General features: G+C 39.0%; 2 protein-coding genes across 2 annotated transcripts; both read left to right on the forward strand.

Moving 5' to 3' along the window:
• The first annotated feature begins 1,165 nt into the window (after window positions 1-1,165).
• Window positions 1,166-7,350, forward strand: LOC100221999 (serpin B4). The gene is made up of 8 exons (XM_030265413.3): window positions 1,166-1,330; window positions 2,518-2,702; window positions 3,204-3,266; window positions 3,865-3,993; window positions 4,203-4,320; window positions 4,638-4,780; window positions 5,546-5,713; window positions 5,863-7,350. Exons 2-8 carry the CDS (start codon window positions 2,535-2,537, stop codon window positions 6,265-6,267), a joined length of 1,194 nt encoding a protein of 397 aa, XP_030121273.3. The 5' UTR covers window positions 1,166-1,330; window positions 2,518-2,534; the 3' UTR covers window positions 6,268-7,350.
• A 4,585-nt stretch (window positions 7,351-11,935) lies between these two features.
• LOC100219164 (ovalbumin-like) lies at window positions 11,936-17,681 on the forward strand. Its single transcript, XM_072924082.1, has 7 exons — window positions 11,936-12,231; window positions 12,787-12,849; window positions 14,107-14,235; window positions 15,007-15,124; window positions 15,881-16,023; window positions 16,323-16,478; window positions 17,215-17,681. Exons 1-7 carry the CDS (start codon window positions 11,968-11,970, stop codon window positions 17,635-17,637), a joined length of 1,296 nt encoding a protein of 431 aa, XP_072780183.1. The 5' UTR covers window positions 11,936-11,967; the 3' UTR covers window positions 17,638-17,681.
• Window positions 17,682-18,819: the final 1,138 nt, after the last annotated feature.

Below are 18,819 nucleotides of genomic sequence, written 5' to 3' on the forward strand. Positions count from 1 at the left end.
GTCCTTTCTTTGGGGCCCCTCCTTGGAGGCACCAGCTTGAGCTGATGTTTTGTTATTGTACCATGATTAAGTTATTTCAAGGATTAAGATGTCTGAGGCTCTGTGATGGTAAGGAAATCTGGTGTGACTGTGGGTGTGGGGGATGCAGCTCTGAAGTGGCCTTGATCCCCACTTGGAACAGTGCAGATGTGACTACTGGAGTGGCTCCTGAGAGTTTAGCACTGAGAAACAGGATCAGTAGGTGGGTTTTTAGGTGACTGTGTGGAGAGCAGCCAGAAACCAGGAAAACAAGCCAGATGCTTATTTGGGAAATTTTCTTGCCCCAGTGTTAAGCAAGTTAAACCAGACTGCATGGCTTCAGGCAAAATCTGTGCAGGTCTGACTCTTGTTCTCAGGGGTTGAATGAACAGTGTGTTTTAAATTTCTATTTCCTCCCAAGAAATAGCTATGAGAAAATTCAAACTGAAAGGGAGTTAAACCCCATGAGTACTTTATGACTTATAGGAAACTGCCTTCAGAGTTTCCTAAATAACAGAGTATCCGGTTGGGTTGATGTGTAAATATATCTCAGTAGTGATAACTAAGTACTTGTTACAAAACTGTGTTGTTAGTGCTTGCATACACGCATACAAATACTTGCCCACCCACACACCATATCAACCTGAACGTGAAGAAAGATCATTTGTCAGGAAAATAACACCAGAAATATACTACTTGTTATAAATAGGTTGCTCTGTCCCTGCTGCCTATGCCTTGCTGAAGCAATATAAGACAGTGATCAGGTGTCCTCAGAGACACTGACAAAAATGAGGAGTAATGGGAAGTTCTGGGCTAAACTTAGGATATAGTTTAGCCCAGGACTAAACCTGCGAGTTATAGCAGTATAATTGTTTCTACTACAAAAACTGTATGTTGCCTTCAATGGTGCCACTTCTTATGTTAAAAAACAACAAAACTCTTAGAATTAATTATTTACAGGTGAAAAACCCCTCTGAAAATGTCTTTGTTTCTAGGAGTTTGCTTTCTTTTTTTTATAACTACTTAGTTTTTGGGTCTTTTTTTTGGGGGGGTTTTCTTTTGGTTTTTTTTACATCTTAGTATGCATTTAAAATCGTGACTTCTTTCTGAACTCCTACGGATATGGAAAAATTCAAGATCCCACAACAGGTCCCCTAATTATTCTAACTGGTTGCAACAGATAGGAATGTGATTCATCACGAGTGAAATTTATGATGCCACTGGGAGTGGCAATGGTTTTATATCCCATTGCTCCAGAAGTTCCGTCAAGAAGCTTGAGTGTCAAGTTGACACCGTCAGTACTGAGGAGAAGGTAAATATCTCCATGATCTTTAATTCTAAATGACAGAACTAGGATCTGAGAATCAATATGCGCATTAGTAATATATATACCTCCTTTGCACTTATATATGGCATGTGACATATTTTGAAGTGGCAATGTTTTGGATTATGTTAAAATGTATGGGCTATGTAATGAATCTGTGCTTAACTTGTACAATAATACTTCTAAACTTCTACTTTCCAAGTGTGCTTCTAAAACTACTTGCCACTTCTTCTGTATGACCCAGACTGGTAATTTATAAGAACATAGTCTTTCTGTAGTGTTCTATCTTTGAAATATTTATATGGATACTTTATTCTTCTTGTGTAATAGGGGAAATATGCTTACTACATGTGTGGAGGAAATTAGCCAGACTCAGTAAGAATCAAACCAAATGTGACTTAGAATAGTGGAACTTCTAAAATACTGAACTTATGATCAGATGTTTCTGCAACACTTCTCTGGATGCAGACACTACATCTTTAAATCTTTAATGAGACAGGAACTCTGTTCAAGGTCTAAGTTATGAAGAGTTTTACAGAACATTCAAGATGATCTGTTTGTAATAATTGTGATTGTAACTGAAGGGTATCTGGGAAAAAGAGTTAAAGCTGCAGGAAAAAGTTTCAGCTTCAGATAAAAAATATGTCTGGAATTTTTAATTAATGCAAAATGTGTTTCTGCTCAAAATCTTACTAAGTGAGCCTGTCTGTAGTTCCATTTTCTGTCAAACATTTGTTAGGCAACCAGCATTAGAAGGACACGTATCTGAGGCACAGCTGAGTAATACAAAGTTTTTAGAGAGAAACAAAGAGTAAGATATGATCAAGGGTGTAATTAATAAGTGCTATGCCTAGAGGACTCAAGGCAAAAAGATCAGGATATAAACTGAGCTGGAAGTTTGGTTAGGACTAAGTTAGGGCTAAGTGGCAAAGCCATAGCCATTGCTTGAGCTGGAGAAGCAGCTCAACTCAGAATACTGTTTTTGCAAATGTGTTTCTTCTGCTATTCATGGTGCTGGTTTTCAGATTCACTGTGAAATCCCAAATGTAATGAACGGTGAATTTCCATGAAGTACTGAATAATTCAGCCAAACTATTGCAAAAAACCTTACCAGGGCATCTAAACATAGCAGGTGTAAGGATGAAAAACCTAAATTATTTTTACTCTTGTTTCAGGTCATCACAGTGCAACAATGTGCTCTCTCAGTGCAGCCAATGCCAAGTTCTGTCTTGACTTTTTCAGAGAGCTGAACAAAAGAAAAATAAATGAAAACATCTTCTTCTCCCCACTAAGTCTGTCAGCTGCCTTTGGAATGGTTGTCCTTGGAGCCAGGGGCAGCACACTCGAGCAGATTGAGAAGGTAGGGCTTTGCTCTGAAAAGGGAACCCTGGTAAGATATGAGCCAAGAGGCTGATTGTACCATGTGGTACAGTTCCTAAACATCCAAAGGGCTGATGCACACAGAAAGCCCTTTTAAAAGTACTTTATTCTGTTCCTAATACCAAACTTCTTCAGACTAAGCATTATTATTGAATTGCTGTTCAATGACTACATCAATGCTAAAGCAAGTGTTTTGGAGGTATCCCTGCACTCTTAGAGCTCAGAAGAGTTCCTTACCTGTAATGTGTCTTTTTTCCTTCTCTGGACACCCAAAGCCTCCTTTCTCATATAGAAACATTTCAAAGATTTCACGCACTCACCATCTCCTAAAACTTGTTCACTTGCAAGGATTTTAGGGCAAAGAGCGAAAGGGCCTTTCTGCAGGGCCTGTGTTTGGCTGTGTTTTGGGATAGGCTTGCAACACTGCTTTAGCTTTGAAGTACCTTCACTCATCTGCATTCACTCAACATTTACATTGCAGGTCTTTCATTTCAGAGAAGTTTCGAGCAGTACGAGACATAAAAACAGATACCCTTCTGAGGAGGTAAGACACAATTGCAGCTCTGAGCTGAATCAACAGGAGCCAGTTTGTCAGCCTTTTTCCTTGAAGACAATCACTTAATCAGAAAGCACAGCAGGGCTGATCAGCCTCTCCATCTAGATTTGCCGACCTGCTTATTACTGTTCCTTTATTAGTTATTTAAGGGGCCTTGTAAGATCACACATTTCAACAGCTGAGCCTTCTCATTATGGGTTTCTAACCAAAACAGCTGTGCCAATCTAAAATGTGATAAGTGCTTCAATTGCCACCTGCAAAGGTTTGCCTACAGAGCATGCCAAAAGCACCTTGCAGCTTGCTTCTCCCAGTCTGCAAGTCAGCAGCCCTTTGCTGTGCACCGGGACACCGCTGTAGCATATGGTGTGGTTTGGAGGTCAAGAGCGAGAAGAGGAACTTCTTTGTCATTCTGCACATGTGGCACAGGGGGAATAGGAGGTGGTGTCCTGGTACATTTATTCCAGTGCCTGAATCAGCTGGGTGGAGTAGGGTTTCTCATGCAGAAGAGGCTGCAATTCACCCTCAGGTCCAACTTTGCATAGGAAAGCTCAAGCCTACCACAAAACATCTGTTTTCCTGTTTGAAGTGTGAAGAAGATGAAGGAGTCCATTCCCAGTTCCAGGCTCTGCTGGCTGAAGTCAGTGAACCTGGACCAGGCTGCTGTCTCACCATTGCCAACAGGCTCTTTGGAGAAATTACTTATCCATTCTTCCAGGTAAGGGATCGTGGTCTCCCTTGTAACAGCTCCTAGGAGTGGGGAGCTCAGCAGAATGTTTTCCATCATGAAGTACAAAGGGACATATGCCTTTTTTACCAATTTCTTTCTTGCTGATCTGTTACATGGAACTATCCTGAAGCCATGAAATGACCCATCTTATAAAAATAATCACATTGCAATAAACTTCTACAATTTGTACTTTCCAGCAATACTTGGATTCCACAAAGAAATTCTATCAAGCAGAACTGGAACCAGTAAATTTTAAATACACTGAAGAAGAAGTCAGAGACAAAATTAACTTCTGGGTTGAAAATGAAACAAAAGGTAAAGAAAAAATGTGCAGTTTTTTTAGTTTGCAACTGAACTACTTATGAATATCACTCTCCACTTTTTTTCCAAAGATAGCAAGATTTTTATATATTAAACACCCACACTAATTTTTTCTTTTCAATAGGAAATAAATGTAGTAAGGGGAACAAAAATGCCTTGAGTTCCTTGGTTCCAAAGCTGTACATAAATATTTGTCATTTGTCTGACAGCATTATACCACTTGTCAATTTAAAAGAAATAACTATTAATAGTCAAAGTCAGCTGATTGCTGGAACAAAGTAATAATTTGTCTTAATTCATTATTTTTAAAGGTAAAATCAAAGACCTATTTGCTGCTGGTTTTATTGATCCATCTACTGTACTTGTCCTGGTCAATGCTATATATTTTAAAGGAAAGTGGGCAGTAGAATTTAAGAAAGAAGACACTAAGGAAGCATATTTCCACCTGAACAAGGTACAGTATGGGCAGGAACTGAAGCAGCTGGGGGATGCATGTCAGATGTCTGTCTCCTATAATAACAGATGGGGGCAATTCTCCTCACTGTTATCCCAAGACAAAACAGTGGTCTTAAGTGAGATCAATAAAAGGCTTGTATTTCTCTCTTTTTCCTGACCAAATATGTAAATGCTTGTACCAATTAACATTAGAAGTGGTTCTTGTGCAGCTGAGATCCTTGTTGGACCAAATCCACTGAGAACATGCACTAACTGTGTTGGTGATTTTGCAGCTAAGGGTGCTATTTCAAAAATAGTCTGCTGTTGAGATTGAAAGTGAGGATTCTGCTTCTCTCCTATTATTTATTAACAGAACAGTGTGTGCTTTCAGGGAAAAAAAAAGTATTAAAGACAAATTATCTCAGGGGAATGTATACATTATTCATAAAGAATTTAATTTATGGTTGCGTAAGATGAATCAGTTTCCTCATCTGACACACCAGAAAAAAGAAAGATGTAATGAGAAGGTTGTGAGTAAAGTAATTTGGCACCATTAGAAAGGGAAATGTAATTTTTATGGTTCTAAAATGGATAACTTCATTGGGACTACAGTTGAAAGGATCATATAAATGCTACAAGTATATTAAACCCATGACCAGTTTAAATAATGCTTTTGAGCTGAACTCTAAGCTCAGTGCTGAAACCAAGTAAAACCAGGGTGATAATTTCTGTATTTCCCATTTAGTAATACAGATGTAATACAGTAATGCTTCTTGTGTTCCAGAACGAGAGAAGGAAAGTGCAGATGATGTTTCAAGAAGGATATTTTAACATGGCTGTCATAGAGGAACTGAAAACAAAAGTCATAGAGCTCCAATACTTCAATAATGAACTGAGCATGTTCATTCTTCTTCCTGAAGATGACTGTGAGGACTTTACTGGACTAGAACAGGTAACACTTCATTTTCTCTCTAGTAACACACAAGGAGAGCAATGCTTTAGCATTGCTCCAGTGTGGTCAAAAGACAAGGGGGGAAAACTGAACTTCCTTTCCTTGCATTCATTATGGTGCCAATCATTACTCCCAATACCACCTTGCAGCTTGAATGTGCCCTCACCTATGAAAAGCTTGCAGAATGGACCAGCTTGGCTACGATGCAACCCCTGAGAGTGAAGGTGTTCCTGCCCCAGTTCAAGATGGAGGAAAGTTATGTTCTCAACAACACTCTCCAGGAGATGGGAGTAATGAATGTTTTTGACTGGGGAAAAGCTGATTTGTCAGGAATCTCTATGAAAGATGGCTTGGCTGTGTCCAAGGCCATCCAGAAGACAATTGTGGAAGTCAATGAAGAGGGCACTGAAGCAGGATGTTCCACGGGGCTTCTTGCAATGCCTCTGTGTTGCCCAGTAACTTGTGAGTTCAGAGCTGACCATCCATTCCTCTTCTTCATCAGACACAACCAAACCAACACCATTCTCTTTTTTGGAAGGTATTCCTCTCCCTAAGTGGAGGTTATATTGGAAATTAGATCTTTCTCCCCACTTACATCCCAACTGGCAAACAATAAGGATAAAAAACAAAACAAAAGAAATTTCTCTAGACTTTATCCTAAAGTCTAGTTTGGTGTAAATAAAAAGATTATCTGAGAAGACGCAAATTAAAGATAAAACCCTAAACCCCATGAATCTTAGGCATATTTTACTTTTAGAAGACCTCATGAAAATGACATATACCTTAAAATACACTATGAGGTATTTGCCAAAATACAGTAGTCCTTTAGAGGTATCTTCAAAGAAAATTTTACTTTGAGCCTTTCCTAATGCAGTAGGGATCCATTAAACCCATGAGTTTAGTGCCTAGAAGATGAGTGATACCTTCTCTCACATGAAGTAGAAAGGAGGATAGGGATCTGCATTAAAAGCATAACCTCAGGCACTTGGTCTCTTTTAGCCTTACCTACCTAAGGTCTCAAGGAAAATACCACTTTATAGGGGAGCATCAAAATATTCCACTAGGGCCTCCTATTAAATACTGACTGGGGGCAGTGTTTCAAACTGGAGCTCTCAGGGTTTATTCTCAGAGAGCAGAGAAGACAGAAGATTTTCTGGTGTAATTTTGCTTGCTCTCAAGAAGGGCAGACCCATTGCTTTTTTTTTTTTTTTTGGTGAAAAACTCTGTATGTGTGACCAAGTTCTCCAACTTCCTCATAAACTCCCACATAACAAAACCAGGGTTTCAGAATAATGGAACAATTTTCTGACAAGGCCTGTTCTGTGATGGCTGGGAATGAGACACATAATTCCCATATTAAACTTGAAGTAGTCATGAGCTATTCTCACTTCTAAGAGCCAGCTCTGTTTTGGGCCTCAGGTAGCATGTGTTTCTTGTTCCAGCTATTTTATTAATCATTAATATAAAAAAAAAATTTAAAAATCTATAGTGATGTTTTTTAAATGGGTAGTATGTGTTTATTATTATTATTACAATTTATCATGATAAACTCACTGCAAACTAAATAGTAAATATAGTAGTCTGCTGAATTAAGTAAACAGAGGAATAGTCTAATATAGTAAGTAAAAATAATGGCAATCCTTTCCAAAAATGTAAATGACACTGAAGTCTACCTCCCACTCTTGAATATTCACCATGTTGAGTTTAGGCACTGGACAATTCAACATTAGGGTACATAAACTCTGAATCTTCTCCCTCTTTTACATGACCACTATTAGTTGCCTGACTTGGGGTTAAGCAGTTCTCTGGGAAGCAAATCAAGAGGAAAATTCTGGTGAAGCCAATTTTCTTGCTTATGATCTAGTACCCTAAACCACCTCCTGGATGTTGTGGAGTAGGTGGTGAGAAGGAATAGCACAGGGTCACAAGAATGGAGCAGTCTGCCCAGTCTGGCAGTAGGTGACGTCCAAAATCCACAGATACATTAAGAGTACTTGCTTTTATGGGAAAAATATTCCAGCCTTTGATGAATCACTTCTTTTCTTGTTACTCGCTGATGGGAAAAAGGTAAACACTGGGAGCATACTGGTGCCATTGTAGAACTAATGAGTCAATGGGGTCTTCCAAATGCTGAGATATGCAGGAAAAATTACAGTAAATTACAGTACTCAACATAAATTGAACTGCTGAAAAAAGCAGACCCATTATAGTCTGGAGAAACTTCATATGGCTGCAAATGCAGTATGAAATACAGCCTGAAATAATTAAATTGCCTGTACAGACAGTTTTCATACCATTACCTGGTAAGAGAACACAAAACACAGGTTGTTAGCTCTTTGATAAATAAAGTATTCAAAAAACAGCTATACATGTTTTTCAACAACTGCCATTGGAATTTTATGTAAATCTGGTTTGTCTCTAATTAAAATTACTCAGGTTAAAAGGAAAAAAGAGTGAAACTAACAGCATTAGAATTTATTGGCTTGCACAATCAGGCCTATATATGTTCAGATAAAATGTAAAAGAAAAAGAATTAATGTGATAAAGGCAAGTTCTTTAACATATTAGTCCAAAAAGCACAAGTCTAACAACAGGAATTTTGTGCATGAGCAAAGGAGAAGGTGTGGCTTAGTTTCCTACAGCAGAAGTAACTTTGTATTGTTAAAAAAAAACCTCAAAAACTTACTTCAGTGATATCTAGATAATTCAGAACCAGCAACAAAATACGGTATAAATTATAATTAAAAAAACCCTTCTCTTTTTCTTATGCATTCTTTTTTCCTTATTGCCATTTTAATCTACAAGAAATGAAAAAAATGTGGTGAAAAACACCAGAAGCTGGAAAGTAACCTCGTGCTGCTAGTGTAGTGGCAACAGCTCCTACTGCAGAGGGCATTGCTTCCACAAAATCATGGATGTTTATTTAAAAATAGAAGGCAAGCCCTCCACTCTGGCTGCAAATGCTTCTCCTGTGGGAAACTGTAGTTTGTAACAGTTCAATGCCAAGCAATAGAGCTCACTGAGCAGAGAACAGCTGGAAACTCCAAACGGTGCTGGAGCAGACACAGCCCCTGCAGGGCATTACACTGCCTCCTCCCCAGGGACGCGCTCTGTGCCAAGTGTAGAGCCACGCCAGCATACACAGCCTACAAAATTGTAGACTGGCAAAAAGCAAAGCAAAAGATGTCAAATAGTATTTGCATGAGGATCCATGGAAAGGTAACACACATTTGTCCCACAATAGAAAGATCTGTGGCTTCCCACAGTCTGCTTACTGAGTAACCCTTTACGTATTCACATTCCACTAAACTTTATTCTCTCTGATGGTTACAGATCGCCTCAGTTTTCTCTGAAACTGTGCTTTCCTTTAAACAGTTTCTTAGTACCTATATGTAACATAATTTTTAATTATATCTTCAAAAGCTTTGCAATAGATAGGCAAGAAGGGCAAAGGAAGATTTTTGAATTGTCACTGAAAAAGCCAAAGAGGGAAGCTTTGAGTCACATTCCACACTCTCCCTCACCTTCTCCCCCCCTCCCCTCCCAACCACGAAGAAGACTAATGTTTATTTTCCTCAAAATATAACTGATAGTAGGTTTTATAGTAGGAAGTCCTGGTTCCTTATGGTCTCAGTCAGAAAGACACTCAGACACAGTGCAGTGTGTGTCATACAGATGGACCCTCCAAAAGCACAAGCAAACATTACTCCCAAACACTGCTCAATAGTTCCTGAGCAACCAGGAGAAATTACATGTGAAAATAAGAACAGAGAAATGCTGGAAAGAGCTGCTTTCCCAGCTCCTTGGTCCTCTTCTTTATGCCAGTATCAGAGGAAAGCTCTTTCTTATCTTCAGATTTCCCCATCTTCATTGCTGCTATAATAGCCTAATTCGGAATTGGTAAATTAAAACCCACTCCAATTATCAGGCTCTGCCCATACATCCTTGTATTTCAGCAAGGCAAAGAACACTGTTAAGGGTAAACCAGCTCCCCTTCCTTTTCACAGAGGGTGCACTTACTGCTGTATTTTCTGTGACTTGTACAAATTTGGATTTCTATTATCCACCCCTATGGCCTTTGCAGATGCCAGATTTGTTTCTTTACTGCTCATCAAGTCTATTATTTAATAAAGAGTAATAGCTTGTTACAATTGAATTATATTTTATATTGTACATTATGGTTGTCTAACAGACCATGAAAGTTCCTGCAGACAGATTCTGTAGTTTATTCACCTGCCATAGTTACAAGGTTAGGAAGATCTATGGGAATGGCCTGTGCAAGTACCATGGGCGTTGTTGCCATGACCTGCACAGAATGAAAATTAAAAGCTGACTTAGTCATTCTTTAAATACCACTGGCTGTTTTAAATAAATTTCTGAATACCTGAATACTCTGGAGTCAGGCTTACAGCCCAGGAAATATGTAATTCCTGACTGTTCCTCAGATCTCTTCCTCTTCCATGGCCATCTTCAGGCCTCTAAGTCATCTCAACATTGTTACTTTAAATGTTTTCATCAAAATAATGTTTTAGCAAAATGTTCTTTCTCCTCAGAGCCTTTCTCCCCTCTTCCTGCACACCTGTTCTGTAGATCCTCATAGTTTAGCCTCATGGTAAAATACTGTATTCTCACCTAGGCAGAGAAATGGATGTGGCTGTGCTTTTAACAAGTACAAGCCTTACACCACACTGATCTCTGCACTCCAGGAATATTCTGAATTTTGTCAGACCAAAACCCTTTCAATCTTGAAAACTAAACAAAAAGTTTTCAGTTTATTCTGACATGTCAAAAAATCAGTTTCAAATCCCTCTCAATAGAATGACCATCCTGCAGCTGGCTTTACTTGGAATAACAGTATTTTGCCAAGGTCAGATGGCCACCGTTCTTGAGGAACTTCCCTCTGTTCCACTGCACAGATGTTGTAATGAGCTGCTGCGTATCTACCAGATGTTCAGCTGTTAGCCCAGCATCCACCTTTCCCTTCATGATTAGTGGGAGTACTGTGTTAGAGTGCCTCCACTCTCTCTTCTCCACTGAGAAGAGAATGTTACAGCAAAACCTTAAATAATTAATTTTTAAATCATTTTTACTTCAATAAATCAAGGTTGACTTGCTGCAGATAGAATACCAGCTTAGCATTGGCCTGCTCAATTTTTCAAGGTGCAATGAATCAAGCGGTCATGATGAAAGGCTAAAATACAGAAAGATTGAAAAGATGACTCCTTGAAGGCAACAGTGGGAAAAGGTCTTGAAAACAACAGTGGGAGTGTCTCAAATAGTGCTATATATATCGCCAACCAAGAGCTCAGGGAGATGTTTAGCTTCAGCTGGGAAGCTGGATTATTACATGCTTCTTTGAAGTTTGTGGGGTAAGTATTTCTCCAAGAAAATGTAATTTCTAATTTGTATTCTTTAAGATGGAAAAAAAATTATGTTTAAGAACCTTAAGGTAAGTATAAGACAGGTATGTAAAAAGACAGCATATACAGTAATTCTGCCTTGTGTTCTCATTATATCTTATACTGTTTGACTGTCAAATACTTTTTGGTGTGCAAAATATGTGGCTTGTGCACCACAGCATTGAGTAGAAATAGTTCTTTTTCATTTGAAACCTGTTGTCACATTAAAACTATCCTTTTATAATTCTAATAATTGGGAATAAAGGCATTTGTCTTTTCTCAATCTCACTCCCTGACAAAATCCCTATATTATATGTGTGTGTGTAGCTACGTATATACATGCATGATTGTGCTAAAAAGCATCAGCAGCAATTAAATGTCTGAAACAGGACCACAGGGAAACTCTAAATTTATATGTCAGCTTCTAACAGAACAACTTACTAGTATTATTGCTATAAACTACAGAAAAGCAACCTCCAAATTTGTGGCTGGTTGTACTAAGCAACAGTGAGAAGTACACAGAGAGTGTAGTGAGATGACTACATTTGATTTAAAGATGGAGAGGAGCCACAGAAGAAATGAAATATTAAGTTTGCATTGTCTCAAACACCATTCAGAGCCCTCTGGATGCCATAGGGAAACTCATTCAATGTTATATTTATCATATTGAGGGGGTGGATGAAACTTTCTTTTTCCTAAAAGGCAAGTACAAGGTACTATCTTGCTGATACGATCTTGTTGAAAGAAAACAAACACGTGTTCATATGTAAATGGATCAGGAGTTACAAAATTTCTAATGATCACAGAATTTGTAGGCTTCACATCATTCACTGGTTCAGCATCACAAAACCAGCAATGAACTGGCAGTTTCTGGGCTATTGGCAATACTCTTTAAAACAAACACTACATAAAGTCATATTTCTGTTTGCTTTAGGAAACGCTGGTTTCACAATGGGCTCCATCAGTGCAGCAAATGCAGAATTTTGTTTTGATGTATTCAAAGAGGTGAAACTTCACCACCCTAACGACAACATCTTTTATTGCCCCCTGAGCATGATTGCAGCCTTGGCCATGGTCTATCTGGGAGCAAGAAATAACACTGAGTATCAGATGGAGAAGGTAAGTTACATAAATGGCTACAAACTCTCTTTGATCCCCTTCAAAGAAGCAGCAGATTATCAATTTCTATCTTCCAAACCTGCCTAGCAAAAAAATTTTTGCTTTCCAAATTCTGGAGGTACTTTTCGCTTCTTGCATTTCCCCGTGAAGGGCAAGAACAACCTTTGGTTTTCATTAAGAAAGAGAAGTTTTGGAGGATAGTTAAGGCAGGTCTCTTGCTTCAGCTTGTATTATCTCAGAGACCTGATTCCTTCCAGGTGGAAAGGACAATTTGAAACATACAAAAGATGTAACAGGAAAACAAGAATCATAGTTATAAACACAATGCTGTAAGGCTATAGATGATTTATGGACAATGCCATTAACTGGAAAAGAAGGGATCTAAGCTGAAGATCACAATCACAAATTTTCACTTTGATGCCTGGTTTAAAGCTCAAATGAAATTTCTCAGTTCATCCATGTGCCAATCAGACTTGGTTAGTGAAAACCTACTTAGCACAAATATCACTGACTGACAGTGGACTTCACATACCTAATTTCTACTTTCAATTGCAGGTTCTTCACTTTGACAAAATTGCAGGACTTGGAAGTATCCAGACCAAGGTACAGAAATCTAAGGTACATTGATTTCTCTTTCACATCCTTTTCCTGAGAATAGACTTTTCTAATTGTGCTTTTAGTAGTTTCAACACCTTGCCAAACCTTAGCCAATTATCTTAATTTAGGAGATGTAAGTTAAAAAAAAAATACAACAAACCACCAAAGCCCAAAGAACAACAGCAACAAAACAAATGCCAAGCAAACAACCACCAACAAAAAAACCCCAAAAACCAAAAAAAAAACCCCAAAAAACAAAATCCCCAAAAACACCACCAGAAAAAGAGGACAGGCTACACATATTGCAAGTAACACGACAGGATAGGGTCCCTGGGCACCAGGATACACTTTGGTGTAAATGAACTCCACACCTGCAAGGGCTGCTGGGGTACAGCCCTTGAAAGGGTCTCAGTACCTGAAGCCAGGGAACAGTAGACAGACTTTCAGCTGAGACTCCAAAGTGGGACAGCAGAAAAGAGCCCAGAATCCCCAAAGCATGAAAAATAACCACACTCTTACAAAGCTATAGGGACTTTTCCAGCCTCCAATTCCCACTGCTACCCCAAGAGAACCATGAGGGGTCCCAGTACGATGATACCACCTGTATGCTTTTGTCCATGTTAATCTGCTGCCTCTGTAAAGATAACAAAAGCCATGGAGCCTGGTGTGTCCCCATTCACTTGGGATCCAAAACACAAGGTGGGACTTAAAAAAGATAAAACATTTTTTTTACAAAGCTAGTATCTAAACCTAGGACATTTAGGGACTCAGCAAGCATTTAGAAAGGAGCTGTTCAACACAATTATTCCCAAAAAATAAAGTCCCACCTACTATTTATAATTGTGCAGTTTTCTTACATGCTTTTAGCCTGTGTCACCATTCCTGGAACTTAAGACAGATGATCCATTTTTTCACTGTATTACAAAACACTTCCTGGCTCCCTTGCCATCTAGCTCTCTTCTTCCATCTGCAGCTTCTGCAAAAAAAAATGCCATGAAAATGCATGGAGCACTTGGGATTTAGGGGCTTTGAACCTATGAAAAGTCACCAATTTCAGTAATTAACCTCTGGCATGAGTAGCATCACAGGCTGTGAATGAGTTATACCTCATTAGCTGCTCATACTGAACATCCCTCCCATGGAACTCTTAGACTCCATTACATGTTCATTTGCAAATGTTCTCACACTGTGTGTTTTCCCACATTATTTGTACCTTATAAATAATCCTCTTTCTCATAAAATAACCTAACAGCTGTACTTTTCTTATCAACAACTCAGTGTGGCAAGTCTGTGAATATCCACCTACTGTTTAAAGAAATTCTTTCTGATATCACTGCACCAGAAGCCAATTATTCACTACACATTGCCAACAGACTCTATGCTGAAAAGACAAGTCAGATCCTACCGGTAAGTGATCTCTTGCAAAACCCTGTAAAATTCTCTGATCTGGGAGGACTGGCCAGAGTGGGTGACCAGTTAATCCAATAGTCCCTACTGGTGTGGATTCACATAGCTTTTCCCTTTGCCATAGCCCTGGCGACAGTCTAAATAGAAAGCAATTTGAAGCAAAAATATGGCCCTATTAAAAAAAATGAAAGGAGTAATAACCAAAATTACTAGTAATGTAACTCCTCACTCCCCATTTGCTCCCCCAAAGCATTTCATTTTAACTGGTTGTTGGAGTTTTTTTAGAAATAATTTGACTCTGGCAAATTTCTTTACTTGAAAACTCACCTCAAAACCAAATTTTGAAAGTGCCACAATCTTTCTTTCACGTTTTCAAAATTAAAGATACAAATAGTCTAAATCAAAGGAACTTCTTATCTTTAAAAAAAAGGAAAAATGCTTTGATAAAAGGAAGTGGACTTAAAGATGACAAAACAGTATAAAATTAGCCTAAAACCAGGGTGTTTGGGTCAGGCTTTCTTCCATAAATTCTTAAACATTTTTAATATATGGTCTTAACTGGTCACATAGTAAAGATGTCAGATCTGAAATTGGCATAAAATAAAAGAATTTTTCTGGTCCAGTTTTAGCAAATTCTTTCAGGAAGCAAGCAATGAGAACACCTTAACCATGCTATCACTATAAAAATCTTATTAACCATATTTATTTCACTTCCATATTGTTCTTAAAAATTACTAATTCACTGGCTACAATTAATTGGTGTCTTTACAGATCTACTTAAAATGTGTGAAGAAACTGTACAGATCTGGTCTAGAAATGGTCAACTTCAAAACAGCATCGAATCAAGCCAGACAGCGCATTAATTCCTGGGTGAAAAATCAGACAAATGGTAGGTCAGACAAGACTATGAACTATACTTCTCTCTGACAACTGTATTTTAGCAATTTCTGAAAGGACATTAGAGGAGAAATTTCCTCTTCCTGTCCCCATTAGTGGATATTTTCTGTGGAAAGGGATGACTCTATTGCAGCTGTGTGGCAGTGACAGAGTGTTTTAAACACGTCTGGCAAAGGCAGAGGTGCCATGATATGCACACTTAATATGCACCTTTTATATGCACAATTTTTGTATCTAGAGGGATTAACTCATGCAAGGTTACTTCCAGCTTTCTAGAATATTGGCATATTATTACAAGGATGTGCTGGATAGGTAAAAAGTAGGCTTCCAGGGGAGAAAGTAATGCACACTAAACTGATGCTGGGAAATCAGTAATTCAGAAACTTGTGTGCATTTATTGTGTTGAGGTAGGAGGAAAAACCTATAGTGAATTGTGAGAAACAAACATATTGAGAAAAATCTGTGTTTGTTCTTCTGTCTCCCTTTCCTTCTTTTCTATATAAGTATTTATTTTTGGCAAGTGCTGGTTAGAATTGTTCCTGGGAATCTATAACACTCTTGAACTTCCATGTCTTCTTGCAGAAATGTCTGGCAGTGTATTATTAAATCATTGTCATGATCCTTAATTCAATGTGCAGACTTTTGGAGAAGGAAAAGTCAAGTGAAGGAGAAGTATATGGATTGGCTTCTAAAATGTAAGACCACTGCTATGAAACTTACCACTCTGTACCCTATGTTTTTCTTAAAGGACAGATCCAGGATTTCCTTGAACCAAGCTCTGTTAATCCTCAGACTGCGCTGGTCCTTGTGAATGCCATTTACTTCAAAGGGATATGGAAGACCCCGTTTAAAGAAGAGCACACGCAGGAAGTGCCCTTCAATGTGACAGAGGTAGGGGGCACAGACACAGTTTCTGGCCTGTGTATTTGTTGTATTTACAGTGTATTTGTTGAATTTACAGTTCTGTTATAATTGGCTGGGTGATTTACCAGGGTGCCTCACTGTCAGATTTATAACAGCTGTGTCTGACAGAGCAAACAGCAGATGAGACAAAAATGGAAACACAGCTTCTCTCCAGAGGCAGCATGACTGAAGATTGGGTCCTGTCTTTTCAAAGGCCTTGTACATTTATCTGGCCAAAGAAAAAGATTGCTCCCACATCACATCATCTCACATTTTTGTTTTTGCAGCAAGAGAGCAGACCCGTGCAAATGATGTGTCAGAACGGCACCTTCAGAGTGGCAAGAGTGGCTGAAGACAAAATTAAGGTCCTGGAGCTTCCATATGCCAGTGAAGAGCTGACCCTGCTGGTGCTGCTGCCTGATGACATCTCTGGTCTGGCACAGGTACGGCCTTGGCAGGGCAAGCAGAAGAGTTATGGCTTCAGGGGGGCTTGGCTGCTGTCAGACCTTTTGCTGCCCTTTGGCACCGGTGACTGCCCACCCCACGGCTGTGCTGGGCAGGCAGGGGAGCACAAAATCTGCCCAGGTGCTCAGGCAGAGCCTTTTGGGAGAGTCCTGAGCTCAGTTTTATAGAATGAAGGTAAAGCAGTGTAGTGCTGCTGCAGACCTGCAGAAGAAGGTGTATATATAGGCAGTGTTATAAAATTAGCCAACTATACTCAAGAAAGGAGAAAAATCAATGCAGCCCAAAATATATGAACAATTACTCATATTTCAGTAATGTTTTTAAATTATAAAATAGAGTTATTACAGATGTAGAAGAGTTTGCATTTGTTAGGTGCTACCAACTGTAGGTACAATTTCATGGTCTTGTTTTTGCAGTCTTTCACAAAGCTGACTAATTTACTAAGCTGTGAAACTGTTGGGTTGTGCTTCATGAGACACAAGATTACCTGGACAAAGGGGGATGTGTTTAGCTGGTAAAAATCTGAATAAAAGCAAAGTGACACAGGCAGTACTAGAGAGGCAATTAATAAAATACCTGAAGGAAGCCAATAGGATGAGCTTCAGGAACCATTCTGGTTAGGGTTTTACTTTTATGATAGGCTTGACAGAAATGAATGGTAGGAAGAAGTTGGATTTTTATCCCATGAGTTTCATTTCCTGCCTCTCTTTGCAGCTTGAGAACAAAATCAACTTTGAAAAACTTGCCGAATGGACCAGTTCCAGGGTGCTGGAAGAGAAGAAGGTGAAAGTGTACCTCCCACGCATGAAGATTGAGGAGAAATATAACCTCACATCTGTCCTGACATCCTTGGGTATGACTGACCTGTTCAGCCCCTCGGCCAACCTCTCTGGCATCTCTTCAGCAGAGGGCCTGAGGGTATCTGAGGCTGTCCACAAGGCATACATGGAAGTCACTGAAGAGGGCACTGAGGAGGCTGGCTCAGCAGATGATACAGAAGACATCCAACATTCCTCTGAATTTGAAGAGTTTAGGGCTGACCACCCGTTTCTTTTCTTGATCAAACACAATCCAAGCAACCTGATCCTCTTCTTTGGTAGATATTGTTCTCCCGAAGGAGAAAAGGGCTGGAAATAATGCTTGCCTACCCCTAAGAAACAAACCTCCTTTACTCTAGTATTGTAGTATAATCTCATCTCTTCAATATTTTCTGCAAGTGGAAAGGCTAGTCCAAGTTGTGCCCTCTCCTGAAGCTTCCATAACTAAGACACACCTGCAGGTGAGGAAACGGCAGCACGTGTGTTTGCTCCTTTCCCTTCTCAGACTGGGTTCAGTGTGGATTGAGCCAAGCAAAGAGTAAGCCCTCAGAGGATAGAGGCCCTCATGAGCCAGGAAGGGGTCAGATGATTTTCACTTGAAGGAGTGGCAGACAGGGCACCAAGTCTTTGGTATTCCATTACTTGGAAAGACATGGGCTGTGCTCATCGCATTCCCTGGTAACTATCCTGCTAACAAACCCATACAGCTCCTGAAACACTGGCTTTGAAGTCCCCAGACTGAAGAAGATGCTTGTGGACAAGATTCTGCTATGCAGGGTATTAATTGGTGCCCATGTAATTTTTTTTTCCACTTATCTCTTGGGAAATGGTGCACATATGACCAGAGCTGTCCTCTCACCATGGGCACCTCATGTAATACTGAATTTCTTCCAGAGGTTTTCCAAAGTCATACAGAGTTTCCCTTCCACTTCAGAATGTTCAAGGAGATCTAACTTTGTCTAGGTACAGTATGTCTTCTCACAGAGTATAGCTTCAAAGCCTGAAACATGGATATCTGGATGATCTAGGACTACAACTGCCAAAAAAAAAAAAAATCTGAATTCTTGTTTAAAACATTGCAAGTCACTTCAAATTTGAGAACATTTTGATTTTTGTGAAAAATCATGAAAGTGATGTTAAAAAAATCTGATTTCTCCATGGGAGTTTTGTAAAAAAACCCACAGTTTTAAAATTAATTCCTGTCTCTGTTTACCTTGCTTAGCAAGATAAACTTCAATTTGTTCCTGAAAAGTTCTCAGTTGTTCAAAATTCAAGAACATTATTATTCCATGAATGTAGCTGGGCTTCTTTATTCCTATTATAGTTCAAGACTAAATCTCTTATTTTCAAGAAATACATCAGAATCCTAATTTTCTCTGTCTTTTTCTGATATGTCCACTAGCATCTCCAAGTATGATTTCATTGTTTCAATATTATGACTGTTTTCATTCTAATCATATATTGCTGATTTTGATGCACATAATTGATTTTTTCTTTCTTA

This window comes from Taeniopygia guttata, chromosome 2, assembly GCF_048771995.1.
Source record: "Taeniopygia guttata chromosome 2, bTaeGut7.mat, whole genome shotgun sequence".
Classification (NCBI taxonomy): domain Eukaryota; kingdom Metazoa; phylum Chordata; class Aves; order Passeriformes; family Estrildidae; genus Taeniopygia; species Taeniopygia guttata.

Bases quoted from the DNA above. Each gene is read 5' to 3' on its own strand.
- LOC100221999 (XM_030265413.3), top strand. From the start codon at position 2,535: ATGTGCTCTCTCAGTGCAGCCAATGCCAAGTTCTGTCTTGACTTTTTC. The intron at 2,703-3,203 runs GTAGGGCTTTGC...TTTACATTGCAG, and splicing joins CACTCGAGCAGATTGAGAAG to GTCTTTCATTTCAGAGAAGT. The intron at 3,267-3,864 runs GTAAGACACAAT...TCCTGTTTGAAG, and splicing joins ACAGATACCCTTCTGAGGAG to TGTGAAGAAGATGAAGGAGT.
- LOC100219164 (XM_072924082.1), top strand. From the start codon at position 11,968: ATGAACTGGCAGTTTCTGGGCTATTGGCAATACTCTTTAAAACAAACA. The intron at 12,232-12,786 runs GTAAGTTACATA...TTTCAATTGCAG, and splicing joins CTGAGTATCAGATGGAGAAG to GTTCTTCACTTTGACAAAAT. The intron at 12,850-14,106 runs GTACATTGATTT...TCAACAACTCAG, and splicing joins CCAAGGTACAGAAATCTAAG to TGTGGCAAGTCTGTGAATAT.